General features: G+C 44.5%; 2 protein-coding genes across 2 annotated transcripts in view; one reads left to right on the forward strand and one right to left on the reverse strand.

Moving 5' to 3' along the window:
* The window catches only part of LOC109879967 (collagen alpha-1(II) chain), a 108,447-nt gene extending 102,266 nt beyond the window's left edge, over positions 1-6,181 (forward strand). The window contains 2 exon segments of the mRNA XM_074933816.1: positions 1-224; positions 3,159-6,181. The exon segment at positions 1-224 is cut by the window's left edge and continues 19 nt beyond it. Of these exon segments, the coding sequence (XP_074789917.1) occupies positions 1-224; positions 3,159-3,305 (371 nt within the window). The 3' untranslated portion in view covers positions 3,306-6,181.
* LOC109899846 (leucine-rich repeat-containing protein 3) lies at positions 5,178-25,926 on the reverse strand. Its single transcript, XM_020495437.2, has 3 exons — positions 25,688-25,926; positions 10,759-11,241; positions 5,178-10,580 (listed from the first exon to the last, which is right to left on the reverse strand). Exons 2-3 carry the CDS (start codon positions 11,178-11,180, stop codon positions 10,010-10,012), a joined length of 993 nt encoding a protein of 330 aa, XP_020351026.1. The 5' UTR covers positions 11,181-11,241; positions 25,688-25,926; the 3' UTR covers positions 5,178-10,009.
* Between the last annotated feature and the right edge of the window lie 1,005 nt (positions 25,927-26,931).

A 26,931-nucleotide genomic window follows, 5' to 3' on the forward strand; every position in this document is an offset into this window, starting at 1 on the left:
GTCTGGCAGCCAACACGGCCAGCATCCAGATGACCTTCCTACGGCTGCTGTCCACCGAGGCTAGCCAGAACCTCACCTACCACTGCAAGAACAGCGTGGCCTATCTGGACGGGGCCACGGGGAACCTGAAGAAGGCCGTGCTGCTCCAAGGCTCCAACGACGTGGAGATCAGAGCTGAGGGCAACAGCCGCTTCACCTACACCGTTATGGAGGACGGCTGCACGGTGAGAGGATGAACACATACACACGCACACACACACGCGCACACACGCGCGCACGCACACACACACACACACTCTCTCTCATACATACACACCCACACACAGGCAACATGGAGGATGGCTGCACTGTGATGAAAACACACGGAACAGTTTTGAGACTATTTAACCCCAACCCACAAATACACTCATTCACTGTCCCCTATCTATGTCTATAACATGTCTGTCTCTCTGTCCCCTATCGATGTCTATAACATGTCTGTCTCTCTGTCCCCTATCGATGTCTATAACATGTCTGTCCCCTATCTATGTCTATAACATGTCTGTCTCTCTGTCCCCTATCGATGTCTATAACATGTCTGTCTCTCTGTCCCCTATCGATGTCTATAACATGTCTGTCCCCTATCTATGTCTATAACATGTCTGTCTCTCTGTCCCCTATCGATGTCTATAACATGTCTGTCTCTCTGTCCCCTATCTATGTCTATAACATGTCTGTCTCTCTGTCCCCTATCGATGTCTATAACATGTCTGTCTCTCTGTCCCCTATCTATGTCTATAACATGTCTGTCTCTCTGTCCCCTATCGATGTCTATAACATGTCTGTCCCCTATCGATGTCTATAACATGTCTGTCCCCTATCGATGTCTATAACATGTCTGTCCCCTATCGATGTCTATAACATGTCTGTCCCCTATCGATGTCTATAACATGTCTGTCTCTCTGTCCCCTATCGATGTCTATAACATGTCTGTCTCTCTGTCCCCTATCTATGTCTATAACATGTCTGTCTCTCTGTCCCCTATCGATGTCTATAACATGTCTGTCCCCATCGATGTCTATAACATGTCTGTCCCCTATCGATGTCTATAACATGTCTGTCCCCTATCTATGTCTATAACATGTCTGTCCCCTATCTATGTCTATAACATGTCTGTCTCTCTGTCCCCTATCTATGTCTATAACATGTCTGTCTCTCTGTCCCCTATCGATGTCTATAACATGTCTGTCCCCTATCAATGTCTATAACATGTCTGTCCCTTATCTATGTCTATAACATGTCTGTCTCTCTGTCCCCTATCAATGTCTATAACATGTCTGTCCCCTATCGATGTCTATAACATGTCTGTCCCCTATCGATGTCTATAACATGTCTGTCCCCTATCGATGTCTATAACATGTCTGTCCCCTATCGATGTCTATAACATGTCTGTCTCTCTGTCCCCTATCGATGTCTATAACATGTCTGTCTCTCTGTCCCCTATCTATGTCTATAACATGTCTGTCTCTCTGTCCCCTATCGATGTCTATAACATGTCTGTCCCCATCGATGTCTATAACATGTCTGTCCCCTATCGATGTCTATAACATGTCTGTCCCCTATCTATGTCTATAACATGTCTGTCCCCTATCTATGTCTATAACATGTCTGTCTCTCTGTCCCCTATCTATGTCTATAACATGTCTGTCTCTCTGTCCCCTATCGATGTCTATAACATGTCTGTCCCCTATCAATGTCTATAACATGTCTGTCCCCTATCTATGTCTATAACATGTCTGTCTCTCTGTCCCCTATCAATGTCTATAACATGTCTGTCCCCTATCAATGTCTATAACATGTCTGTCCCCTATCTATGTCTATAACATGTCTGTCCCCTATCTATGTCTATAACATGTCTGTCTCTCTGTCCCCTATCTATGTCTATAACATGTCTGTCTCTCTGTCCCCTATCGATGTCTATAACATGTCTGTCTCTCTGTCCCCTATCGATGTCTATAACATGTCTGTCTCTCTGTCCCCTATCGATGTCTATAACATGTCTGTCTCTCTGTCCCCTATCAATGTCTATAACATGTCTGTCCCCTATCAATGTCTATAACATGTCTGTCCCCTATCTATGTCTATAACATGTCTGTCTCTCTGTCCCCTATCGATGTCTATAACATGTCTGTCCCCTATCGATGTCTATAACATGTCTGTCCCCTATCTATGTCTATAACATGTCTGTCTCTCTGTCCCCTATCGATGTCTATAACATGTCTGTCTCTCTGTCCCCTATCGATGTCTATAACATGTCTGTCTCTCTGTCCCCTATCAATGTCTATAACATGTCTGTCCCCTATCAATGTCTATAACATGTCTGTCTCTCTGTCCCCTATCGATGTCTATAACATGTCTGTCTCTCTGTCCCCTATCGATGTCTATAACATGTCTGTCTCTCTGTCCCCTATCAATGTCTATAACATGTCTGTCCCCATCGATGTCTATAACATGTCTGTCCCCATCGATGTCTATAACATGTCTGTCCCCTATCGATGTCTATAACATGTCTGTCTCTCTGTCCCCTATCGATGTCTATAACATGTCTGTCTCTCTGTCCCCTATCGATGTCTATAACATGTCTGTCTCTCTGTCCCCTATCGATGTCTATAACATGTCTGTCTCTCTGTCCCCTATCGATGTCTATAACATGTCTGTCTCTCTGTCCCCTATCAATGTCTATAACATGTCTGTCTCTCTGTCCCCTATCAATGTCTATAACATGTCTGTCCCTTATCAATGTCTATAACATGTCTGTCTCTCTGTCCCCTATCAATGTCTATAACATGTCTGTCCCCTATCAATGTCTATAACATGTCTGTCCCTTATCAATGTCTATAACATGTCTGTCCCCTATCGATGTCTATAACATGTCTGTCTCTCTGTCCCCTATCGATGTCTATAACATGTCTGTCTCTCTGTCCCCTATCGATGTCTATAACATGTCTGTCTCTCTGTCCCCTATCGATGTCTATAACATGTCTGTCTCTCTGTCCCCTATCGATGTCTATAACATGTCTGTCTCTCTGTCCCCTATCGATGTCTATAACATGTCTGTCTCTCTGTCCCCTATCAATATCTATAACATGTCTATAACATGTCTGTCTCTCTGTCCCCAGAAACATAAAGGGACATGGGGAAAGACAGTGATTGAGTACAGATCCCAGAAGACCAGCCGGCTGCCCATCGTGGACATCGCTCCTGTGGATATTGGAGGAGCGGACCAAGAGTTTGGTGTTGACGTCGGCGCAGTTTGCTTCTTGTAAAGAAAGAGGGATGAAAAGAAGGAGAAGTAGAGGGGAAAAACACATGAAATATGAGAGAGAGGAACACACGCTTCTATCAGAAAAAGGAAGAATGAAAGAAAGAATAGAGAAAGATCAAGACACTTTTATGTATTTTTTTTTTTTGTTTAAGTAGAAAGTGCTTTTTCCAACTAAGTCCTGCACTGAATGGCACCGGCAATATTCATCTGGGATTTCGTGGCCTTCCAGTCTCCCTCCATCAGACCCCCCTCCCATGGTGCCCCAGCCCTCCCTCCACCCCCCACCCTGGGAGCACCACCCCACTAACAAGAAGGATCGAGGAGAAGAGGAGAAAAGGGAGAAAGAGGAGAAAGAGGCAGCGTGCCAAACAATGAGTTGGTGTTATTTATTTATTGTTCAGGTGTGGGTCCCAGGTGTGTTAGGACTGAGTGTGTGTAGCCTATAAAAAGGCCCCACCCACAACAACATACATATTCTATCAGTTCCCCCTTTTCATGTTCCTCCTCCATACCTCCACACCCTAAATATTATATCAATTCCAAACCAAAAAAATCTGCCAGTGTGATAAGTGCAGGTGTTCCTAGTTCCAACCGCCGCCCCAGTGTGTATCAGGAAGTTACTGTGTATTATAATAAAGTCAAATGGTGCTATTGTTGTAAAACAAGTCTGTATTCCTTAACAACCAGATACTAATGTATTAGTGACATGTTTATAATGTGTGTACATATATGTATATGTGTGTATACATATATATATATATATATATATGCATTTTTCAGAGAGTACATTTTTCAGAGTGGTAAATGTTGCTTCCCCTCCCTCAAACCCAACCCTGACCCTTCTCCGTGGTAACCCAATGACACAAAAACCATGTCCATAATATATTTTGTAAAGAGACATGTTCAATTCGGAATCAATCCGAGCTCTACATTTATTTAGTTTTAATGATAATATTTTAAGCTACCTCACACACACACACAAAGAAAGAAACAACAGAGCAAAGTTAAATCCTGTATCCAAGTTTACAAACCCAGCTTTGGCAATCTTCTCTTTGGTGCATTAGACCCCATGTTGTGAGAAGCCCACCAGAAGTTGACTTTGACCGTTGACCTATCCCACTCCACTTCCTCCCATAAACCCCCTGTTGTCCCCTCACACAGGAAGTACCTTCTACCCTGGTAGGAAGTACCTCGGCCCTGGCCATGCCCCTCTAGGATCAGGAACGGGATATGTCTTTTTGACTTGATATCACAACTGGACAATCCAGCCCTCATTTACACACAGGGGGAAAGCACCACGACCAGGGCAGAGGGTGTTCGTTTGTGAGGGGGTAGTAAATATATATATTTTTATATTAATGATAATAGTAATATTGTTAATAATAACATCATTACTATTTTTATTATTATTATTAAATATGATGATCATGATTTTGTTTTTGTTACGGTTCTGATTCATGTAAATTGGAAATAAAAGAAAAAAAATATTAACAGGCTGAAGTCGCTTTTTATTTTATAGATTTTTGTTGTTGTTGTTGTTGTTGGTGGTTTTTTGGGTTGTTATTCACCCCCCATAATGCTCCAGAGAAGAGTGTGTGTGGGGTTGGGTGCTGTGGTGGTGTGGGTGTTTTTTGGGGTTGTTATTCACCCCCCATAATGCTCCAGAGAAGAGTGTGTGTGGGGTTGGGTGCTGTGGTGGTGTGGGTGTTTTTTGGGGTTGTTATTCACCCCCCATAATGCTCCAGAGAAGAGTGTGTGTGGGGTTGGGTGCTGTGGTAGTGTGGGTGTTTTTTGGGTTGTTATTCCCCCCCCCATAATGCTCCAGAGAAGAGTGTGTGTGGGGTTGGGTGCTGTGGTGGGTTGGGTGTTTTTGGGGTTGTTATTCACCCCCCATAATGCTCCAGAGAAGAGTGTGTGTGGGGTTGGGTGCTGTGGTGGTGTGGGTGTTTTTTGGGGTTGTTATTCACCCCCCATAATGCTCCAGAGAAGAGTGTGTGTGGGGTTGGGTGCTGTGGTGGTGTGGGTGTTTTTTGGGGTTGTTATTCACCCCCCATAATGCTCCAGAGAAGAGTGTGTGTGGGGTTGGGTGCTGTGGTGGTGTGGGTGTTTTTTGGGGTTGTTATTCACCCCCCATAATGCTCCAGAGAAGAAGTAAAACATATCTGGGAAGATTATTTGTTTCTGAAACCTGAAAGTATGATTGAACTTTGTTGTTGTTGTTGTTGTTGTTGTTGACGGTATTATATTCCCAGAGATAGAAGCCGTACCAAATCTAGATCCTGTGTCCTGTATGGGTCTTTCCGTTGGTCTGTGTGTTTGAGCTAAATGCATATCGAGGGGTGGAATGTAGTCAGAACACACAAGGAGAGACCATGGATCACAAGTGGGTGGTACCCCACTTTATGTGTTGTTTTCTTCATCGGAGAGAGTATGTGTGAGGAGGTGCGAAGTTCATATCATGTACTATTTTGTAAAATGTAAAAACCTTTTTTTCAATATTTTCAGATAGTTTTTTAAGCATGCTAGATAAGAGAAGGGAAACATTTCCAAATGTTAGTAACTGTATGAACTGATTGTCATCCTGTCTTTACACTTTTTTCCCTTTTCTTTCCTGACCTTTCACCTTTCACCTTTCACCGTAGCAATAAAAGGTAGAAGCATTTCTCTCAACAACACGTTTATTTTATATATATATATATTTTATTTTCCCCGTAATTTGGTTTTAAAGTTCATTTATTATTTGATATATTGGTTCCCGAATCTACGATGTCGTCGTCTTTGTTTAGAATAATGATTGACATTTAAAACAACAGGAGAAAAAAAAACAAAATCAGCAAGACGAAAATACATCACAAATAAACCCCGTTGTAAAAATGACACAGAAGGAGACATGCTCGGTTCTTGTTGTCTGGGTTATTGGCATCTCCACAGACCGGTTTTGTCACCCAGGTTGTGGTATTCATTGTAGCCTATGACATAAAACATTTACACTACAGTTAATGACAGGACAGTGCAATCATTTAAAGGAGTTGGGTTATCATTTAAAGGGGCGGTGCTATCATTTAAATTAACAGTGCTATCTTTGAAATTGACAGTGCTCTCTTTTAAATTGACAGTGCTCTCTTTTAAATTGACAGTGCTCTCTTTTAAATTGACAGTGCTCTCTTTTAAATTGACAGTGCTCTCTTTTAAATTGACAGTGCTCTCTTTTAAATTGACAGTGCTATCATTTAAATTAACAGTGCTATCATTTAAAGGGACTGTGCTATCATTTCATTTGACAGTGCTATCATTTCAATTGACAGTGCTATCATTTCAATTGACAGTGCTCTCTTAAATTGACAGTGCTCTCTTTTAAATTGACAGTGCTATCATTTAAATTGACAGTGCTATCATTTAAATTGACAGTGCTATCATTTAAATTGACAGTGCTATCATTTAAATTGACAGTGCTATCGTTTAAATTGACAGTGCTATCGTTTAAATTGACAGTGCTATACCACAACCTGTGCTAGAATGGAACTCTAAATGCCACAACATTACACACACAATTACAAAACCTCTTAGGGTTTGTCTGAGACAAAAGGAATAGGAATATCTCCATAGAAATGTACCACATATAGGCTACTGTACAAACAGTTTTTCTTTTTTCATGAAACACATAATATCGTATTCTGATTGATATAGCAACAATATGGTACAGGACTCATTCTCAATCAATATTGTCGTCAGAAAAAAAAGGTAAATTCATTCAACGTATTGCACATTCACCGGCATGCTTTCATTTAGTTCACAACATTAAGCTATTCGGTCTGGATCGCTGAAGCGTTACAGATTCTGAGATATACATTTTAAGATCCTTTCCCCATTGAGCTGGCATGTGCAACGTTTACCGTGAATGCGTTACCGATTCTGAGATATACATTTTAAGATCCTTTCCCATTGAGCTGGCATGTGCAACGTTTACCGTGAATGCGTTACCGATTCTGAGATATACATTTTAAGATCCTTTCCCATTGAGCTGGCATGTGCAACGTTTACCGTGAATGCGTTACCGATTCTGAGATATACATTTTAAGATCCTTTCCCATTGAGCTGGCATGTGCAACGTTTACCGTGAATGCGGTCTACGCTGAACTTCTACGCTGAACTTCCATGACTGAATAGAGTCCCTAGTTTCAATCCATGGCGTGTTCGCGGACACTGCATTCACGGCAATAGCTGCATATTTCGGCTCAATTGGAAATATTTCCAAGTCAACTGTCTCTTTAAACTCACTTCACTAACAATAAGAAAGTCCAGGAGGAAAATATAGGACCATAACTTTAACCACACAGACAGAAAACCAGTCCTTAATAAAACATCACTAAGAAGATACATTAGGATCCACAGAAACAAAGCATTTCTTTAAAAAAAAAAAAAGTTTGTTTCATTCGTCTGATAATTATTAACAAAGATAAAAGTGAATTATTAAATCAATTCTAAATGAGGTCTTCATTTAATTTCTATGCTTCCGAGACAGCTGATACCCTGCCGTCATACACTAGCCTCTCCTAACTTGGCCAATTTAGAAATGATTGCTTGTTACGTACTTGATGACAAAAAAAACGGATTCAGCACCTGCTTCCTAGGGCCAGGGTAACATTAGAACAGCAGGAAGGAACGGATGTAGTGCGGATTGAGGGATTAGTGGGGTTTAATATAATTGTAACTTTATTTGTATAGCGCTTTTCGATACAAGTAACATGCTTCACATCATAAAATAAAATCACTAAGCATCTTTACAAAAGTGTGTCTTCGGTAAGGGATTTAAAAAGAGGCACTGAATCTATAAGCCTGGTGTCCTCTGGCAGACCATTCCAAAGTCTCGGGCAAATGCCCCATCTCCTTTAGTTTTCAACCTAGACTTTGAATTGGTCAACAGTGGCCTGCCAGAGAATCTCAGGCTGTGTCCTGGCTCGTAGGGTGATAAAACATAGGATATGAATGTAGATGACTGGCTGGTTCAGACTCAGTGACCTTGTAGAGTGAGAGGTTAAAATAGCCTTCAATGATCATCAAGGGCTGGAGAGAGATAAAAGTAAGACAAGTAATCATCCTGAACACTAAACAACATCACATGCCTTTGGAACCTGATATACAGAATAGAAACAGACAGTCCCTATTTACAGACAGACCAGTATTGATGATGAAAGCCACCAGTATTGATGATGAAAGCCACCAGTATAAAGCTACCAGTATTGATGATGAAAGCCACCAGTATAAAGCCACCAGTATTGAAGATGAAAGCCACCAGTATAAAGCCACCAGTATTGAAGATGAAAGCCACCAGTATAAAGCCACCAGTATTGAAGATGAAAGCCACCAGTATAAAGCCACCAGTATTGAAGATGAAAGCCACCAGTATAAAGCCACCAGTATTGAAGATGAAAACCACCAGTATAAAGCCACCAGTATTGATGATGAAAGCCACCAGTATAAAGCCACCAGTATTGAAGATGAAAGCCACCAGTATAAAGCCACCAGTATTGAAGATGAAAGCCACCAGTATAAAGCCACCAGTATTGAAGATGAAAGCCACCAGTATTGAAGATGAAAGCCACCAGTATTGAAGATGAAAGCCACCAGTATTGATGATGAAAGCCACCAGTATTGAAGATGAAAGCCACCAGTATAAAGCCACCAGTATTGAAGATGAAAGCCAGCAGTATAAAGCCACCTGTATTGAAGATGAAAGCCACCAGTATTGAAGATGAAAGCCACCAGTATTGATGATGAAAGCCACCAGTATTGATGATGAAAGCCACCAGTATAAAGCCACCAGTATTGAATATGAAAGCCACCAGTATTGAAGATGAAAGCCACCAGTATTGATGATGAAAGCCACCAGTATAAAGCCACCAGTATTGAAGCTGAAAGCCACCAGTATTGAAGATGAAAGCCACCAGTATTGAAGATGAAAGCCACCAGTATTGATGATGAAAGCCACCAGTATTGATGATGAAAGCCACCAGTATAAAGCCACCAGTATTGAAGATAAAAGCCACCAGTATTGAAGATGAAAGCCACCAGTATTGAAGATGAAAGCCAGCAGTATTGAAGACAAAAGCCACCAGTATAAAGCCACCAGTATTGAATATGAAAGCCACCAGTATTGAAGACAAAAGCCACCAGTATAAAGCCACCAGTATTGAATATGAAAGCCACCAGTATTGAAGATGAAAGCCACCAGTATAAAGCCACCAGTATTGAAGATGAAAGCCAGCAGTATTGAAGACAAAAGCCACCAGTATTGAAGATGAAAGCCACCAGTATTGAAGATGAAAGCCACCAGTATTGATGATGAAAGGTGCTGATCAATATTGTCTTCTCTGTTTCTTTCTTCTTCTGGTCTTTCTCTCCATTTGGACAGCGTTAATGCTGTGCATAAGCCAGTGGATACAAAAAACATCTTTTTTGTATAAATGTAGTTAGGGCAAAAATATATAAATAATTATGGAAAAGTAGTTACAAAAATAAAATGCTGTAATCATTTAATTAAAGTCAAAGTTGTTATAGATAGTCCCTTTTCAATTAACAAGCTCGATCCCAATACAGAGACATGAATTGTCCCTACGGCCTTTTCGTAGGCCTTCTCTTGGTTGTTTTTGTAAAAGAGACTGTGTTCTCAATAACCTGATTAAAGAAGGGCAATAAATAAACAGTTCAGAGACCAGTGCTTATCGTGTCTGTCTCCGTGACTGTTTTCCTCGGACTGGGCAAACTCTTCAGATACTCCAGATGTCTTCTGGTCTCAGCCTGGTTCTGTCTCACGTAGTAGACCACATAAACAATGACCATGAAGAACCACACGAACATGGTCACCAGCATAGCCACATCCGTGGTCTTCCGCTGGAGATTACAGAAGTTCACCCCAGAGTCGAGCAATTTAACCAGCGGTTGACCGGCGTGCTCCCCTGCACCCCCTGGATCCTCCCAGCGACTCACCTCCCCGGCGCTCCTCACAGAGCTCTCACACACGATCCCGTTGACCGTCTCCGGCTCTAGATTTAACGTCTCCATCAGCTCCTGCAGGGTACAGTCGCAGTGCCACGGGTTGTGGTAGAGGCGCGTCTTGGCCCGCGTGGAACTGAACTCGTCCCGGCTGGCCTGGCGTAACAGGTTGTGTGAAAGATCCAGGAGACGGAGCTCTGAGCTCAGGTGGCGCAGGGCCCCGGAGGAGAGGGTGTCGATGCGGTTGTGGGAGAGGTAAAGCTCCCTCAGGTGGGTCAGCTCCCTGAAGGGAAGGTATATAACAAGAGGAAGTGTCAGAAACATCATTACTAGACCTGGAACTAAAACCAAAATGGGAGCCAGATATGAATTAAAATGAAAGAAATAGAAAAATAAATATTAATTCATTAATCAATGAATAAATGAACTAATGACAATAATGAAGGTGAAGGTGATACCACCTAAAGGCGCTCTCGGGGAGCGAGCGGATGTAGTTCCTCTCCAGGTGGAGGGTGACGGTGTCCGGAGGAAGGCCCTGGGGGAACTCACGGAGCCCAGCGTCCGTACACAGCACCATGCTGCTCTCCCACACACAGTGGCAGCTGTCAGGGCACTGGGGGAACACCGGGGAGAGTAGGAGGAGCAGGACCAGCAGGGTGAATGACCAGCCTCCCAGGCTTCGACCCAGGTCTCTCCCAAGCCTTGTCTCCTGCCCCAGCCATGTCCTGGATCCCTGCCCTCTCTCTCTCGCCCTCCCTCTCTCCAGTCTTCTCTCTTTCCCAAGCTTTGTGCCCAGCCCTCCTCTCTCCAACACTTTACCCAATCCTCTCCGCAGCCCCAATCCATCTCCTCCATGACATCCAGTCCTCCCGCTGAGGCACATGTCCTCACCATAGCCCCCGACACACCCCAGGTCCAGAGGGAGATGCCAGGGCCAGCAGAGCCTGGTGGAACAGAACAGAAAACAGCATGAGAAGAGGCTATAGAACACACAGAACATCCACAGGAGGTTAGTGGAAAGTTCATACAGTACACCGACATCCACAGATGTTGGAGTGAAAGAACACATGGAAGGAACTTTGATTGGTGGAGTGAAAGAACACATGGAAGGAACTTTGATTGGTGGAGTGAAAGAACACATGGAAGGAACTTTGATTGGTGGAGTGAAAGAACACATGGAAGGAACTTTGATTGGTGGAGAAGAAAAAGAACACATGGAAGGAACTTTGATTGGTGGAGAAGAAAAAGAACACTGTAAGCAAATCCACTAAAGAACACACATTGAAAAAAAACGAATTTGGCTTTAAGATAGGAGCTGGATACGTTCTGTAGATGTTCACCAGGGAAAGTTGTTTTGTTATGGCAATGATTCAACCCTCACGTGATAAGGACCTTAGGACTTTGAACATAACGACCTGAGGGTTGACATTTTCTTATAATAATCACTCTTGGGAGTTGGGAGCATCACAAGGGTGTCTCTGTCTCTGTCCATGGTCATAGAGTTTGTTAGGGCAGAGAGAGGAGGGGTGAAAGCAAGCAAGAAAGAAAGAAAGAAAGAAAGAAAGAAAGAAAGAAAGAAAGAAAGAAAGAAAGAAAGAAAGAAAGAAAGAAAGAAAGAAAGAAAGAAAGAAAGAAAGAAAGAAAGAAAGAAAGAAAGAAAGAGAGAGAAAGAGAGAGAGAGAGAGAGAGAGAGAGAGAGAGAGAAAGGGAGAGCTACCATGAAAAATAATTTTGCATGCCCAATTTTTCAGTTTTTGATTTGTTAAAAAAGTTTGAAATATCCAATAAATGTCGTTCCACTTCATGATTGTGTCCCACTTGTTGTTGATTCTTCACAAAGAAATACAGTTTTATATCTTTATGTTTGAAGCCTGAAATGTGGCAAAAGGTCGCAAAGTTCAAGGGGGCCGAATACTTTCGCAAGGCACTGTATATATAGACATAATGACAATTGTCTTTATTATTTTGGAACTTTTATGGTTGTAAAGTTTACTGTCAATTTTTTATTGTTTATTTTACTTTTGTTTATTATCTATTTCTAGCAATGTAAACATATTTTTCCAATTTATTTTGTAATTTTTTATTTAACCTTTATTTAACCAGGTAGTCCAGTTGAGAACAAGTTCTCATTTACAACTGCGACCTGGCCAAGATAAAGCAAAGCAGTTCGACACATACAACAACACAGAGTTACACATAGAATAAACAAACATGCAGTCAACAATACAATAGAAAAGGTCTATATACAGTGTGTGCAAATGTGGTAGGATAAGTGAGGTTAGGCAATAAATAGGCCATTGTGGTGAAGTAATTACAATATAGCAATTAAACACTGGAATGATAGATGTGCAAAATATGAATGTGCAAGTAGAGGTACTGGGGTGCAAAGGAGCAAGATAAATAAATAAATACAGTATGGGGATGAGGTAGTTGGATGGGCTATTTACAGATGGGCTATGTACAGATGCAGTGATCTGTGAGCTGCTCTGACAGCTGCTGATTAAAGCTAGTGAGAGCCTGGAAGGAGAGTTTACAGTCTAACCAGACACCTAGGTATTTGTAGTTGTCCACATATTCTAAGTCAGAACCGTCCAGAGTAGTGATGCTGGACGGGCGGGCAGGTGCGGGCAGCGATCAGTTGAAGAGCATGCATTTAGTTTTACTTGCATTTAAGAGCAGTTGGAGGCCACGAAAGGAGTGTTGTATTGCATTGAAACTTGTCTGGAGGTTAGTGTCCAAAGAAGGGCTAGAAGTATACAGAATGGTGTCGTCTGCGTAGAGGTGGATCAGAGAATCACCAGCAGCAAGAGCGACACCATTGATGTATACAGAGAAGAGGGTTGGCCCGAGAATTGAACCCTGCGGAACTCCCATAGAGGCCGCCAGAGGTTCAGACAACAGGCCCTCCGATTTGACACACTCTATCAGAGAGGTAGTTGGTGAACCAGGCGAGGCAATCATTTGAGAAACCAAGGCTGTTGAGTCTCCCAATAAAATGTGGTGACTGACAGAGTCGAAAACCTTAGCCAGGTCCATGAAGACGGCTGCACAGTAATGTCTCTTATCAATGGCGGTTATGATATCATTTAGGACCTTGATTGTGGCTGAGGTGCACCCATGACCAGCTCTGAAACCAGATTGCATAGCAGAGAAGGTACGGTGGGATTCGAAATGGTTGGTAATCTGTTTGTTAATTAACTTGGCTTGCGAAGACCTTAGAAAGGCAGGGTAGGATAGATATAGGTATGTATCAGTTTAGGTCTAGAGTGTCTCTCCCTTTGAACAGGGGGATGACAGCGGCAGCTTTCCAATACCAAAGACAGGTTTAACAGGCTAGTAATCAGGGTTGCAACAATTGCGGCAGATAATTGCAGAAAGAGAGGGTCCAGATTGTCTAGCCCGGCTGATTTGTAGGGGTCCAGATTTTGCAGCTCTTTCAGAACATCAGCTATCTGGATTTTGGTGAAGGAGAAATGGGGGAGGCTTGGGTGAGTTGCTTTGGGGGGTGCAGGGCTGTTGATCAGGGTAGGGGTAGCCAGGTGGAAAGCATGGCTAGCCATAGAAAAATGCTTATTGAAATTCTTAATTATTGTGGATTTATCGGTGGTGACAGTGTTTCCTAGCAGTGGGCAGCTGGGTAGAGGTGCTCTTATTCTCCATGGACTTTACAGTGTCCCATAATTTTTTGGAGTTTGTGCTTCAGGATGCAAATATCTGTTTTGAAGAAGCTAGCCTTAGCTTTCTTAACTGACTGAGTATATTGGTTCCTAACTTCCCTAACAAGTTGCATATCACGGTGGCTATGCGATGCTAATGCGGAACGCCACAGGATGTTTTTGTGCTGGTTAAGGGCAGTCAGGTCTGGAGAGAACCAAGGGCTATATCTGTTCCTGATTCTACATTTTTTGAATGGGGCATGCTTATTTATGATGGTGAGGAAGGCACTTTTAAAGAATAACCAGGCATCCTCTACTGAAGGGATGAGGTCAATATCCCTCCAGGATACCCGGGCCAGGTCGATTAGAAAGGCCTGCTCGCTGAAGTGTTTTAGGGAGTGTTTGACAGTGATGAGGGGTGGTCGTTTGACCGCAGACCCATTACGGATGCAGGCAATGAGACAGTGATCGTTGAGATCTTGGTTGAAAACAGCAGAGGTGTATTTGGAGGGCAAGTTGGTTAGAATGATATGTGTGAGGGTGCCCGTGTTTACGGATTTGGGGTTGTACCTATTAAATTCATTGATAATTTGTGTGAGATTGAGGGCATCTAGCTTAGATTGCAGGATGGCCGGGGTGTTAAGCATGTCTCAGTTTAGGTCACCTAGCAGCACGAGCCCTGAAGAAAGATGGGGGGCAATCAATTCACATATGGTGTCGAGGGCACAGCTGGCGGCAGAAGGGTGGTCTATAGCAAGCGGCAACGGTGAGAGACTTGTTTCTGGAAATGTGGAATTTTAAAGTAGAAGCTCGAATTGTTTGGGGTAAGACCTGGATAGTAAGACAAAACTCTGCAGGCTATCTCTGCAGTAGATTCCAACACCATGCCCTTTGGCAGTTCTATCTTGTCGGAAAAATGTTATATTTAGGGATGAAAAGTGTTCCTAAGCCACGATTCAGACACGGCCAGGACATCCAGGTTGGCAGAGTGTGCTAAAGCAGTGAATAAAACAAACGTAAGGAGGAGGCTTCTAATGTTAACATGCACGAAACCAAGGCTTTTACGGTTACAGAAGTCAACAAATGAGAGCGCCTGGGGAATGGGAGTGAAGCTAGGTACTGCAGGGCCTGAATGAACCTCTACATCACCAGAGGAACAGAGGATGAGTAGGATAAGGGTACGGCTAAAGGCTATACGGACTGTTCTTCTAGAACGTCCGGAACAGAGAGTAAAAGGAGTTTTCTGGGAGCGAAAGAATAGATTCAAGGCAAAATGTACAGACAAAGATGTGGTAGGATGTGAGTACATTGGAGGTAAACCTAGGCATTGATAATGATTAGAGAGATATTGTTTCTAGAGATGTTTAAACCAGGTGATGTCACCGCATATGTGGGAAGTGGAACTAAATGGTAGGTTAAGGCATATTGAGCAGGGCTAGAGGCTCTACAGTGAAATAAGACAATAATCACTAACCAGGACAGTAATGGACAAGGCATATTGATATTAGGGAGAGGCATGTGTAGCCGACTGATCATAGGGGTCCAGTGAGTGGTTGGGAAGGCTGGAGACACAGCGATTCAGACAGCTAGCAGACCGGGGATAGCAAGATAGCAGTTAGCAGGCCGGGGCTAGCAAGCTAGCATAAGGGACTTAGAGGGACGTCGCGACGGAGGATAGACTGATTTAGCCTCCCCGTGCGGTGACGTCGATAAACCAGTCGTGATGGATTAGTAGGGTTCCGAGTAGCAGAGGGGTCCAAGTCCAATTGGCAAAATAGGTATAGTGTGCCAAGAAATTGGTCGATGGATCTATTCAGCTAACAGTCCAATATACTCTAGACAGCTAGCGGGCAGCGGCTAGCAGCTAGCGGGCCGCGGCTAGCAGCTAGCAGCTAGCGGGCCACGGCTAGTAGCTAGCAGATGGGCATTCAGGGGACGTCGCGACGTAGGGACCAGTTGAATACGCCCTAGAGCAGGTTATGTCGGTAGTCCAGTCATGAAGGATCGGCGGGGTTCCGCCCTGTGCCGGCAGTAGAAAGGGTTCGGGAATTGTAGCCCAGGAGTGGCTGATGGGCCTCTTCAGCTAGCAGGGAAAATGGGCCTAGCATGGGCTAGCTACAGGCTAATTGGTGCTTGCTACGTTAGCCAGGAGTAGTCACTCGGATTGCAGCTAGCTAGCTCAAGGTGAAAAGGTTCAGAGCTGTAGGAATCCGGGGATATGGAGAGAAAATAGGTCCATTATAGGTCCAATGCCAATAAAGATATAGATTTTATATAGATTTTTTTTAATGTATTTTTATTCCACCTTAATTTAACCAAACAAGTTCTTATTTACAACTGTTGCCTGGCCAAGATAAAGCAAAGCAGTGAGACAAAAACAACCACACAGAATTACACATGGAATAAACAAACGTACGGTCAATAACACAATAGAAAAATCTGTATACAGTGTCTGCAAATGAAGTAAGGAGGTAAGGCAATAAATAGGCCATAGTGGAGAAGTAATTACAATTTAGCAATTAACACTGGAGTGATAGATGAGGATTTGCAAAAGAGCATAAAAACAAAAACAAATATGGGATGAGGTAGGTAGTTGGTTGGATGGGCAATTTACAGATGGGCTGTGTACAGCTGCAGCGATCGTTAAGCTGCACTGACAATTGATGCTTGAAGCTAGGGAGGGAGATATAAGTCTCCAACTTCAGTGATTTTTGCAATTCGTTCCAGTCATTGGCAGCAGAGAACTGGAAGGAAAGGCAGCCAAAGGAGGTGTTGGCTTTGGGGATGACCAGTGAAATATACCTGCTGGAGCGCGTGCTATGGGTGTTGCTATGGTGACCAGTGAGCTGAGATAAGGCGGGGCTTTACCTAGCAGAGACTTATAGATGACCTGGAGCCAGCGGGTGCATTTGCGTAGTGGCATACATTTGAGCAAAGGCGTTCGAGATTTTCACACAGCAGGTTCTTTAAAAAAAAGCCTTTTAGAAACTAATTTCATCCAATTCTACGTCATTTTTTTATACCAAATGATTGAAATGATGCTACTCTGACAGTGACCAAATGAGAGTATTGAAACAACATTCCCAGTGAAGAGACACACAGATTTTACAACATAATATATATATAAACTCAGCAAAAAAATAAATGTTCTCTCACTTTCATTTTCAGCAAACTTAACATGTAAATATTTGTATGAACATAAGATTCAACAGCTGAGACAAACTGAACAAGTTCCACAGACATGTGACTAACAGAAATGTAAAATGTGTCCCTAAACAAAGGCAGGGGGATAAAATCAAAAGTAACAGTCAGTATATAGTGTGGCCACCAGCTGCATTAAGTACTGCAGTGCATATCCTCCTCATGGACTGCACCAGATATGAGATGTTACCCCACTCTTCCACCAAGGCACCTGCAAGTTCCCGGACATTTCTGGGGGGAATGGCCCTAGCCCTCACCCTCCGATCCAACAGATCCCAGACGGGCTCAATGGGATTGAGATCCGGGTTCTTCGCTGACCATGGCAGAAAACTGACATTCCTGTCTTGCAGGAAATCACACACAGAACGAGCAGTATGGCTGGTGGCATTGTCATGCTGGAGGTTCATGTCAGGATGAACCTGCAGTAAGGGTACCACATGAGGGAGGAGGATTTCTTCCCTGTAACGCACAGTGTTGAGACTGCTTGCAATGACAACAAGCTCAGTCCGATGATGCTGTGACACACCGCCCCAGACCGTGACGGAACCTCCACCTCCAAATCGATCCCGCTCCAGAGTACAGGCCTCGATGTAACGCTCATTCCTTTGACAATAAACACGAATCCGACCATCACACCTGGTGAGACAAAACCGTAACGCGTCAGTGGAGAGCACTTTTTGCCAGTCCTGTCTGGTACAGCAACGGTGGGATTGTGCCCATAGGCGACGTTGTTGCCGGTGATGTCTGGTGAGGATCTGCCTTACAACAGGCCTACAAGCCCTCAGTCCAGCCTCTCTCAGCCAGTTGTGGACAGTCTGAGCACTGATGGAGGGATTGTGCGTTCCTGGTGTAACTCGGGCAGTTGTTGTTGCCATCTTGTACCTGTCCTGCAGGTGTGATGTTCGGATGTACCGATCCTGTGCAGGTGTTATTACACGTGGTCTGCCACTGCGAGGATGATCAGCTGTCCGTCCTGTCTCCCTGTAGCTCTGTCTTAGGTGTCTCACAGTACGGACATTTATTGCCCTGGCAGTTCTGGCAGCCATTGCCAGGACTGGCAGCCATTGACAGGACTGGCAGCCATTGACAGGACTGGCAGCAGGACTGGCAGCCATTGCCAGGACTGGCAGCCATTGCCAGGACTGGCAGCCATTGCTAGTGTACCCATGTGTTTAAAGGGATACTTCCAGGAGTTCATCTGACTCTGGGGAAGTACATCAATAGCCTCATTGCCAAAATCCTAAAGTATTCTTTTAACAGTCAAAATTGCCAGAGTTAGAGGTTCCAAAATGATTCTATGGATTATATGTCTATGGCCACAAACCACAAAGCAACAAGATGTTCTATATTTTGCACAGTCGCTACCCAAATTGCAGTCTTCCCGACTGTAAGTGCTTGTGATGAAATGTAATCCCAAGAAATTGTTAATAAACTAGTGATTCTCTGTGGCTAAATGATGCTCTCTGGTCTAGTATAACTAGTGATTCTCTGTGGCTAAATGATGCTCTCTGGTCTAGTCTGGTCTAGTCTGTTCATACAGGAAGGAATATAATTTTGGGGCAAAATTATTAAAATGTATCATGGGGTGCTTCAGCCCCTCCAGCAACCCTCCTTCCGGCAGCTATGCAGGAGACAGAGGAGATTAAGGTTCAGGACAATAAAGGTCACTGGGTAAAGGGGAATAAAAAATACAGATTAAGCCTGTTCGTATGAAAAATCCTCCTTGTCACATAGTCACAACTAGCTACCAAAGGCCCATAGAGAGAGGATGACATTAATGGTTGCATCTCATTGTTATGAAGGAAATGGCCATCACATGTATTTATTTATTATTCAATAACCAGCCACATATTATAGACTAGTTCCTATATAGTGCACTACTTCAGTAACCTAGTTCCTATTTAGTTGCCTAGTTCCTATATAGTGCACTACTTTAGTTACCTAGTTCCTATATAGTGCACTACTTTAGTTACCTAGTTCCTATATAGTGCACCACTTCATCTACTGGGACAAGAGAAGAGGAAGAAGAGGAGGCCTGAAACTACAATCTATACTGACCTCTCTTACTGCTATGAATCATCAGATTTACTGGTTGCAGTAAATGGGAGATATCAGAAAGACAATCCTCATATTTTTCCTATAAAGCGACAATATGGATCTGAGAACTGTACAAATGATACGTCTGTGACATTTCTTTATGAATCAATACAGCAATTATTAAATCTGTATGTAAAACATTTACGTTTGACATTTTATCCAGAGTGCCGCACAGTGCATTCATCTTAAGATAGCTAGGTGAGACAACCCCACATCACAGTCTACACCTGCATTGTTTGCTGTTTGGGGTTTTTAGGCTGGGTTTCTGTACAGCACGTTGTGCCATCAGCTGATGTAAGAAGGGCTTTATAAATACATTTCATTGACTGATTTGATTGAAATATAAAGTACATCACCATTGCATTCCAGCTAAACATCAGATCGTTTTTTTTACCTAAAAAAACCCACACATATTAATACACATCTAAAGTCTGTAAATAAAAACATCTGAGAACACTAATATTTTACACACAATTTTTTTATTTTGTGGATATAGCATTTTGGAAATAAACTCTTCACATACTCTCTTTCATACAAACATGACAATATTTCAACACAACAGACATTACCAGCCTCTTATCCCATCTCCTGCCTCTACATACCCTCCCTCCCTCCCACTCACCCTCCCTACACACCCTCTATCTATCTATCTATCTATCTATCTATCTATCTATCCATCCCTCCCTCCCTCCCTCCCTCCCTCCCTCCCTCCCTCCCTCCCTCCATCCATCCATCCCTCCCTCCCTCCCTCCCTCCCTCCCACTCACCCTCCCTACACACCCTCTATCTATCTATCTATCCCTCCCTCCATCCATCCATCCCTCCCTCCCTCCCACTCACCCTCCCTACACACCCTCTATCTATCTATCTATCCCTCCCTCCATCCATCCATCCCTCCCTCCCTCCCACTCACCCTCCCTACACACCCTCTATCTATCTATCTATCTATCTATCTATCTATCTATCTATCTATCTATCCCTCCCTCCATCCATCCATCCATCCCTCCCTCCCTCCCTCCCTCCCTCCCTCCCTCCCTCCCTCCCTCCCTCCCTCCCTCCCTCCCTCCCTCCCTCCCTCCCTCCCTCCCTCCCTCCCTCCCTCCCTCCCTCCCACTCACCCTCCCTACACACCCTCTATCTATCTATCCCTCCCTCTCTCCATCCCTCCCTCCCTCCCACACACACATCTGACAAGCATGACATTACATTCATCTATACTCTCTCTCATTAATTGACCATTGAATCCACCTCCCAACAGATCATCCTAACTCATGTTCCAGTGATGATACATCTCTGTGTTTTATAGTAGTCAGGGACATTAACTGCATTCCAAATGACACCCTATTCCCTAAATAGTAGCACAGTGTACAACCAGGGCCCTGGTCAAACGTAGTGCACATTACAGGGACTAAGGAGCCGTTTGGGAATCAGACTGCGACATTAGACACAGTGGGATGTGTGAGTACCACTGCTGATACACTATACCAGACCAGCACTATATCCTCCCTCACAGTGTCCATAAGCACACAGCTAGAAGAGATACTGGGCTGTGGTTGGGCTGTGGGCTGGGCTGTGGTTGGGCTGTGGGCTGGGCTGTGGTTGGGCTGTGGGCTGGGCTGTGGGCTGGGCTGTGTCTGGGTTGTGGGCTGGGCTGTGGTTGGGCTGTGGGCTGGGCTGGGCTGTGTCTGGGCTGTGGGCTGGGCTGTGGGCTGGGCTGTGGTTGGGTTGGGTTGTGGGCTGGGCTGTGGGCTGGGTTGTGGTTGGGCTGTGGGCTGGGCTGGGCTGTGTCTGGGCTGTGGGCTGGGCTGTGGGCTGGGCTGTGGGCTGGGCTGTGGGCTGGGCTGTGGTTGGGTTGGGTTGTGGGCTGGGCTGTGGGCTGGGTTGTGGTTGGGCTGTGGGCTGGGCTGTGGGCTGGGCTATGGGCTGGGTTGGTGGCTGGGCTGGGCTGTGGGCTGGGCTGTGGGCTGGGCTGTGGGCTGGGTTGTGGGCTGGGCTGTGGGCTGGGCTATGGGCTGGGCTGTGGGCTGGGCTGGGCTGTGTCTGGGTTGTGGGCTGGGCTGTGGTTGCATTGTAGGTTGTGAGCTGTGGGCTGGGTTGTGGCTGGGTTGGGCTGGGTTGTGGGCTGGGTTGTGGCCGGGTATTGGGCTGGGCTGTGGGCTGGGTTGTGTGCTGGGTTGGGCTGTGGGCTGATTTGTGGCTGGGTTGTGGTTGGATTGTGGGTTGTGGACTGGGCTGTGGTTGGATTGTGGGTTGTGAGCTGTGGGCTGGGTTGTGACTGGGTTGGGCTGGGTTGTGGGCTGGGTTGTGGCCGGGTATTGGGCTGGGTTGTGGGCTGGGCTGTGGGCTGGGTTGTGTGCTGGGTTGGGCTGTGGGCTGATTTGTGGCTGGGTTGTGGTTGGATTGTGGGTTGTGGACTGGGCTGTGGTTGGATTGTGGGTTGTGAGCTGTGGCTGGGTGGTGCTGGTGAATATGACATGCGTTTGTCCTAGTTGGAGCTATCTAGTGTGGATAATTACACAGCTGGAAGAGACACAGCTTGGGCTGGGGACTGGGCTGGGTTGTGGCCGGGTATTGGGCTGGGTTGTGGGCTGGGCTGTGGGCTGGGTTGTGGGCTGGGCTGTGGGCTGGGTTGTGGGCTGGGTTGGGCTGTGGGCTGGGGACTGGGCTGGGTTGTGGCCGGGTATTGGGCTGGGTTGTGGGCTGGGCTGTGGGCTGGGTTGTGGGCTGGGTTGGGCTGTGGGCTGGGGACTGGGCTGGGTTGTGGCCGGGTATTGGGCTGGGTTGTGGGCTGGGCTGTGGGCTGGGTTGTGGGCTGGGCTGTGGGCTGGGTTGTGGGCTGGGTTGGGCTGTGGGCTGTGGGCTGGGGACTGGGTTGTGGGCTGGGCTGTGGGCTGGGTTGTGGGCTGGGTTGGGCTGTGGGTTGGGCTGTGGACTGGGTTGTGGGCTGGGTTGTGGGCTGGGTTGTGGGCCGGGTATTGGGCTGGGTTGTGGGCTGGGCTGTGGGCTGGGTTGTGGGCTGGGCTGTGGGCTGGGTTGTGGGCTGGGTTGGGCTGTGGGCTGGGTTGGGCTGGGTTGGGCTGTGGGCTGGGTTGGGCTGGGTTGGGCTGTGGGCTGGGTTGGGCTGTGGGCTGGGTTGGGCTGTGGGCTGGGGACGGGGTTGGGTTGAAGTTACAGTATTTAGAACCCACCACTAATGTGTGTGGCCAAAGAGCTCTATTTTCATGTTATCTGACCACAGCACCACTTGGAGTTTGCTAAACGGCATTGGCACTTGGAACTCCGAGCGGTGCTATGGGCAGATGACATGAAAATAGAGCTCTTGGGCCACGCATACCAGTGGTGGGTTTGGTGTTCAAAAACAGAAGCATACCTACTGTAAAATATGGTGGTGGATCTTTGATGTTATGGGTCTGTTTCGCTTCCACTCGTCCTGGGGTTAAGGTCAACGGCATCATGAACTTTACCCAGTACCAAGACATTTTAGGCCATTTTGCAATGGCCATGTCAGCCTCCCAACGTGTTCTCCAAGCTCTTAAAACATTCTAGAAAAAGCCTCAGTGTTGTTATCCTCCCAAGAGGAAGTATTGAAAACAGGGGTGCCAATAATATTTTTTTCATTTTTTTTTTTGTATAACTTATTAAATAAAATCTCTTTCTCTCAGCAATTGTATTAGTATAACATATTATAATTTAGAAAAAAAAATGTTTGTTGCATACAATATATTTCCATCTTTGCATTATTTTTTGCTTATCTTTATCAAGGGGACCAATACTTTTGGCCCTGACTGTAGTCCATGGTCAGAAGTCGCCTGGTCTGGGCTGTACACTATCTTCTTGTCAAGACAGGGAAAAGAACACTATACTGTAGCATGTTGGTGACTGTGTAGAAAAAATACATTAGTCCAATGATTATATCCGAGTCTTGGTTAGAATCTGTGTAGAGTATCTACTGTGTTGTATGTAATTTATCTCCTGTCCCAGCAAGGAAGAGCAAACTATGGTAGCAAGACTCCACTGTTAGAGTCTGATCTATTACTGCAGGAGAATATTCCGTGTTTGTTTATCCTGTGGTTTGAGACCTGGCCTCAGTTGGTGCTGGGCCAGCAAGGAGACACAAAGTTCAGTCAGAATGTGATGTAAGACTATATGTGCTGTAAAAATAGACTGGATACTACTTATCTCTTGGCTCAGTCAGTAAAAACAAACTAAGATAGAAATACTCTTCAGTCGGTATCAGTCAGACTGCAGGAGAATATATATTCCACGATCGTATCTGAGTTGGTTAGAATCTGGGCTTGGGTTGTATCAGCGAGGAAAAATCAAACTTCAATCGGAATATGACTGCGGGAGAATAGATAACATCTGTTCGGTCTGTTTATCAAATGAAGGGACAGAACTCGACATGTGACATGTGCCTTAGCCAGGAAAATAGACCCGTCCTACATTTTTCAACACATTTGTCCATTTACCAAGTGGTGATTGGTATCCTCCTCTGGTTCTGGTTAGAATCCAGGCTGAAATATCAGCTGTGTATTTGTTTCATATGTGCTTGTATTGCATTTTTTTATTAGATATTTGAGTGATTCAAGTAGACACTTTTATTAAAATTATTCTTTATATAATCATAATCATCTTCATCAAATCCAATCCTATATAAGGGACGTTTTTCCATTTCGCACTCCACATTGATCTACATTCTGGTTTGACATAGATGGGATAGCTGGTAACGTCACGAAAACGTCACGAAAACGACGATTACTCTTCAACGGGGCTGAAATCTGAGAGTTGTTTTGATTCTGGATGGCGAGATAGCTACTAACAATGACAAGAAACTGTCATGTGGGGAATCGTAAGTGACGGATTTCAGCTAGTTTCATCTTCTTTTATGTCTGGTTTTGAGGTGTTTTGACTGATTTCATGTCAATGCTGATATGACTCAAATTCGCTAGCTAACCAACTAATGTAGCAATGTGTTTGAGAGACGTCCGTGCTCATTGTGAAAATGAATTTATGTTTTCAATAAACATTGGAGATGAAATATACTGTAGTTGTCAATCTGAGCAGTGGCCACACACACACACACACACACACACACACACACACACACCCCCCCCCCCACCCCCACACACACACACACACACACACACACCCCACACATACACACACACACACACACACACTATCAGAGGCCATAAAAATGTCCACCGAGTGAGTCCCATATACTGCCTGTCTGTCTAACTGCCTGACAGACAGAAAGTAGCTTCAGTGCATTATAAACCCGTTATAAACCCGTTATAAAGTTCTGTTAGAAGACAGCAGCAATTCAGGGAAAGCTATCACACCAATTAACACAATTGAAAACAATCAATCGTTGCATTTTGTGGAACCCACAAGAATGACAATTAGAGAGAGTGAGTGTGAAAGAGAGAGATAGGAGAGAAAGAAAGCGAGAAGGATATAATCGAGCGTGAGAAAGGAGAAATGACAGGCTCAGCCAATGCTGTTATAACTTCCATTTCCCCAGGGCAGTTAATGAGGAGAGAGAGAAAGAGAGAGAGAAAGATAAATAGGGAGAAAAGAGATTGAGAGATAGGAAGAAAAGAAAGAGAGCGAGAGAGAGAGAGAAAGAGAAATGGGGAGAAGAGTTAGAGAGAAATAGGGAGGAGAGAAAGAGAAATGGGGAGAAGAGAGAGAGAGAAATAGGGAGGAGAGAAAGAGAAATGGGGAGAAGAGAGAGAGAGAAATAGGGAGGAGAGAAAGAGAAATGGGGAGAAGAGAGAGAGAGAAATAGGGAGAAGAGAGAGAGAGAGAAAGAAGAGAGAGAAATAAGGAGAGAGAGAAAGAGAGACATAGGGAGAAGAGAGAGAGAGAGAGAGGGGAAAAATAGGGATAAGAGAGAGAGAGAGAAATGTAGGAGAAACAGTGAGACTGGCACAAACAGTGAATGATACCTTCCTAGTGAGGAACATGCAATTGACCATTTAGTCTCAGCTACACCGTCTGTATGAATGAATGTTCTGTTAGCAGAAGTTACTGGCTCAATTTACAGGTTGTTATTGAATTCATTCAACAGTCATTTATTTTCCTTTTAAACCCTATACCCTTTAGCTACTGGTGTATAGTCTGCTGTAAAGTGGTATTAGTCTACTGTATAGAAGTAATATAATAATTTAGCTGGAAAATAAATAATTCCATGTTTTAAATCGGTCTATCTCAAAATCATGTAGTTGTTAGGTTGACATAGTCTAATGGGGATAATCATGCAGTAATCATTGCAGAAAATGTTCCTTAAAAACACTTCTAGAAGAAATCACTTTAACCCATAGATTGGTAATAATAAAGAAATAGGTGATGAATTCAACCCAGAGACAATTATCCTGCATCTAATATGTCAATAAATAATTATGAAAACAGAAAAGATAATTGAATTTCCTACCTGTGACACGTAATTAACCGCCAAAATTCTTCTTCAAGTTGGAATCCACACGCAAAGATGTTGACTACGAGGTTCAGTCTGACTCTGATGTGTCCGACACGGATTTGTAATGTGGCTATTCTTTAATATGACAGAGCGTCAAACATTAATCCGGTTGTCATCATAGAACAATTCTGTCACTGTTATCACATCTCTCTCTCTCTCTTTCTATTTCTCCCTCTTTCTCTCTTAAAGGGGCCGTTGTGTGATGTGTTGGCCCTCCCTCTTAAAGGGGCCGTTGTGTGATGTGTTGTCCCTCCCTCTTAAAGGGGCCGTTGTGTGATGTGTTGTACCTCCCTCTTAAAGGGGCCGTTGTGTGATGTTTTGTACCTCCCTTGTGGAAAAGATGAGACATACATACAGCAGTCTGTGTATCACCTCCCCCATTAAAAATGTAGTTACAATTATATACATTTAACACCATGAAGTCAAATACAAAAATCTGATTTGGTGTTTACACATTTTTGTTCCCGCCAAATAAACATTGAGAGGAAAATAGAAAGTAGGCTAAAATCAAATAATCCAAGAGTATTGTTTGGGCTATTGATTATTGATCGTAAAACCCATCTATCTGGTCAGTCCACCAGTCATGTCGTGACCTGAAAAAAAAGTTTAGATGAGTCTTCAAGTAAATCCAAAGCTGCTGCTAAAACACAAACAGGCTGAGTGACTGTGAGTGACTGTGAGTGACTGTGGGTGACTGTGAGTGACTGTGAGTGACTGTGAGTGACTGTGGGTGACTGTGAGTGACTGTGGGTGACTGTGAGTGACTGTGAGTGACTGTGGGTGACTGTGAGTGACTGTGGGTGACTGTGAGTGACTGTGAGTGACTGTGGGTGACTGTGAGTGACTGTGAGTGACTGTGGGTGACTGTGAGTGACTGAGTGAGTGTGGGTGACTGTGGGTGACTGTGAGTGACTGTGAGTGACTGTGGGTGATTGTGAGTGACTTTGAGTGACTGTGGGTGCCTGTGAGTGACTGTGAGTGACTATGAGTGACTCTGGGTGACTGTGAGTGACTGTGAGTGACTGTGGGTGACTGTGAGTGACTGTGAGTGACTGTGAGTGGCTGTGAGTGACTGTGAGTGACTGTGAGTGCCTGTGGGTGACTGTGGGTGACTGTGGGTGACTGTGGGTGACTGTGAGTGACTGTGAGTGACTGTGAGAAACACAGATTGATGTATGGGCAGACTCACAGGCAGGCAG

Source organism: Oncorhynchus kisutch, linkage group LG1 (genome assembly GCF_002021735.2).
Source record: "Oncorhynchus kisutch isolate 150728-3 linkage group LG1, Okis_V2, whole genome shotgun sequence".
Classification (NCBI taxonomy): Eukaryota; Metazoa; Chordata; class Actinopteri; order Salmoniformes; family Salmonidae; genus Oncorhynchus; species Oncorhynchus kisutch.

Excerpts from the sequence above, each read along its gene's own strand:
- LOC109899846 (XM_020495437.2), bottom strand. The coding sequence starts at position 11,180 with ATGTGCCTCAGCGGGAGGACTGGATGTCATGGAGGAGATGGATTGGGG. Across the intron at positions 10,581-10,758 it reads CTCCCCGAGAGCGCCTTTAG|GGAGCTGACCCACCTGAGGG; the intron begins GTGGTATCACCT and ends CCTTCCCTTCAG.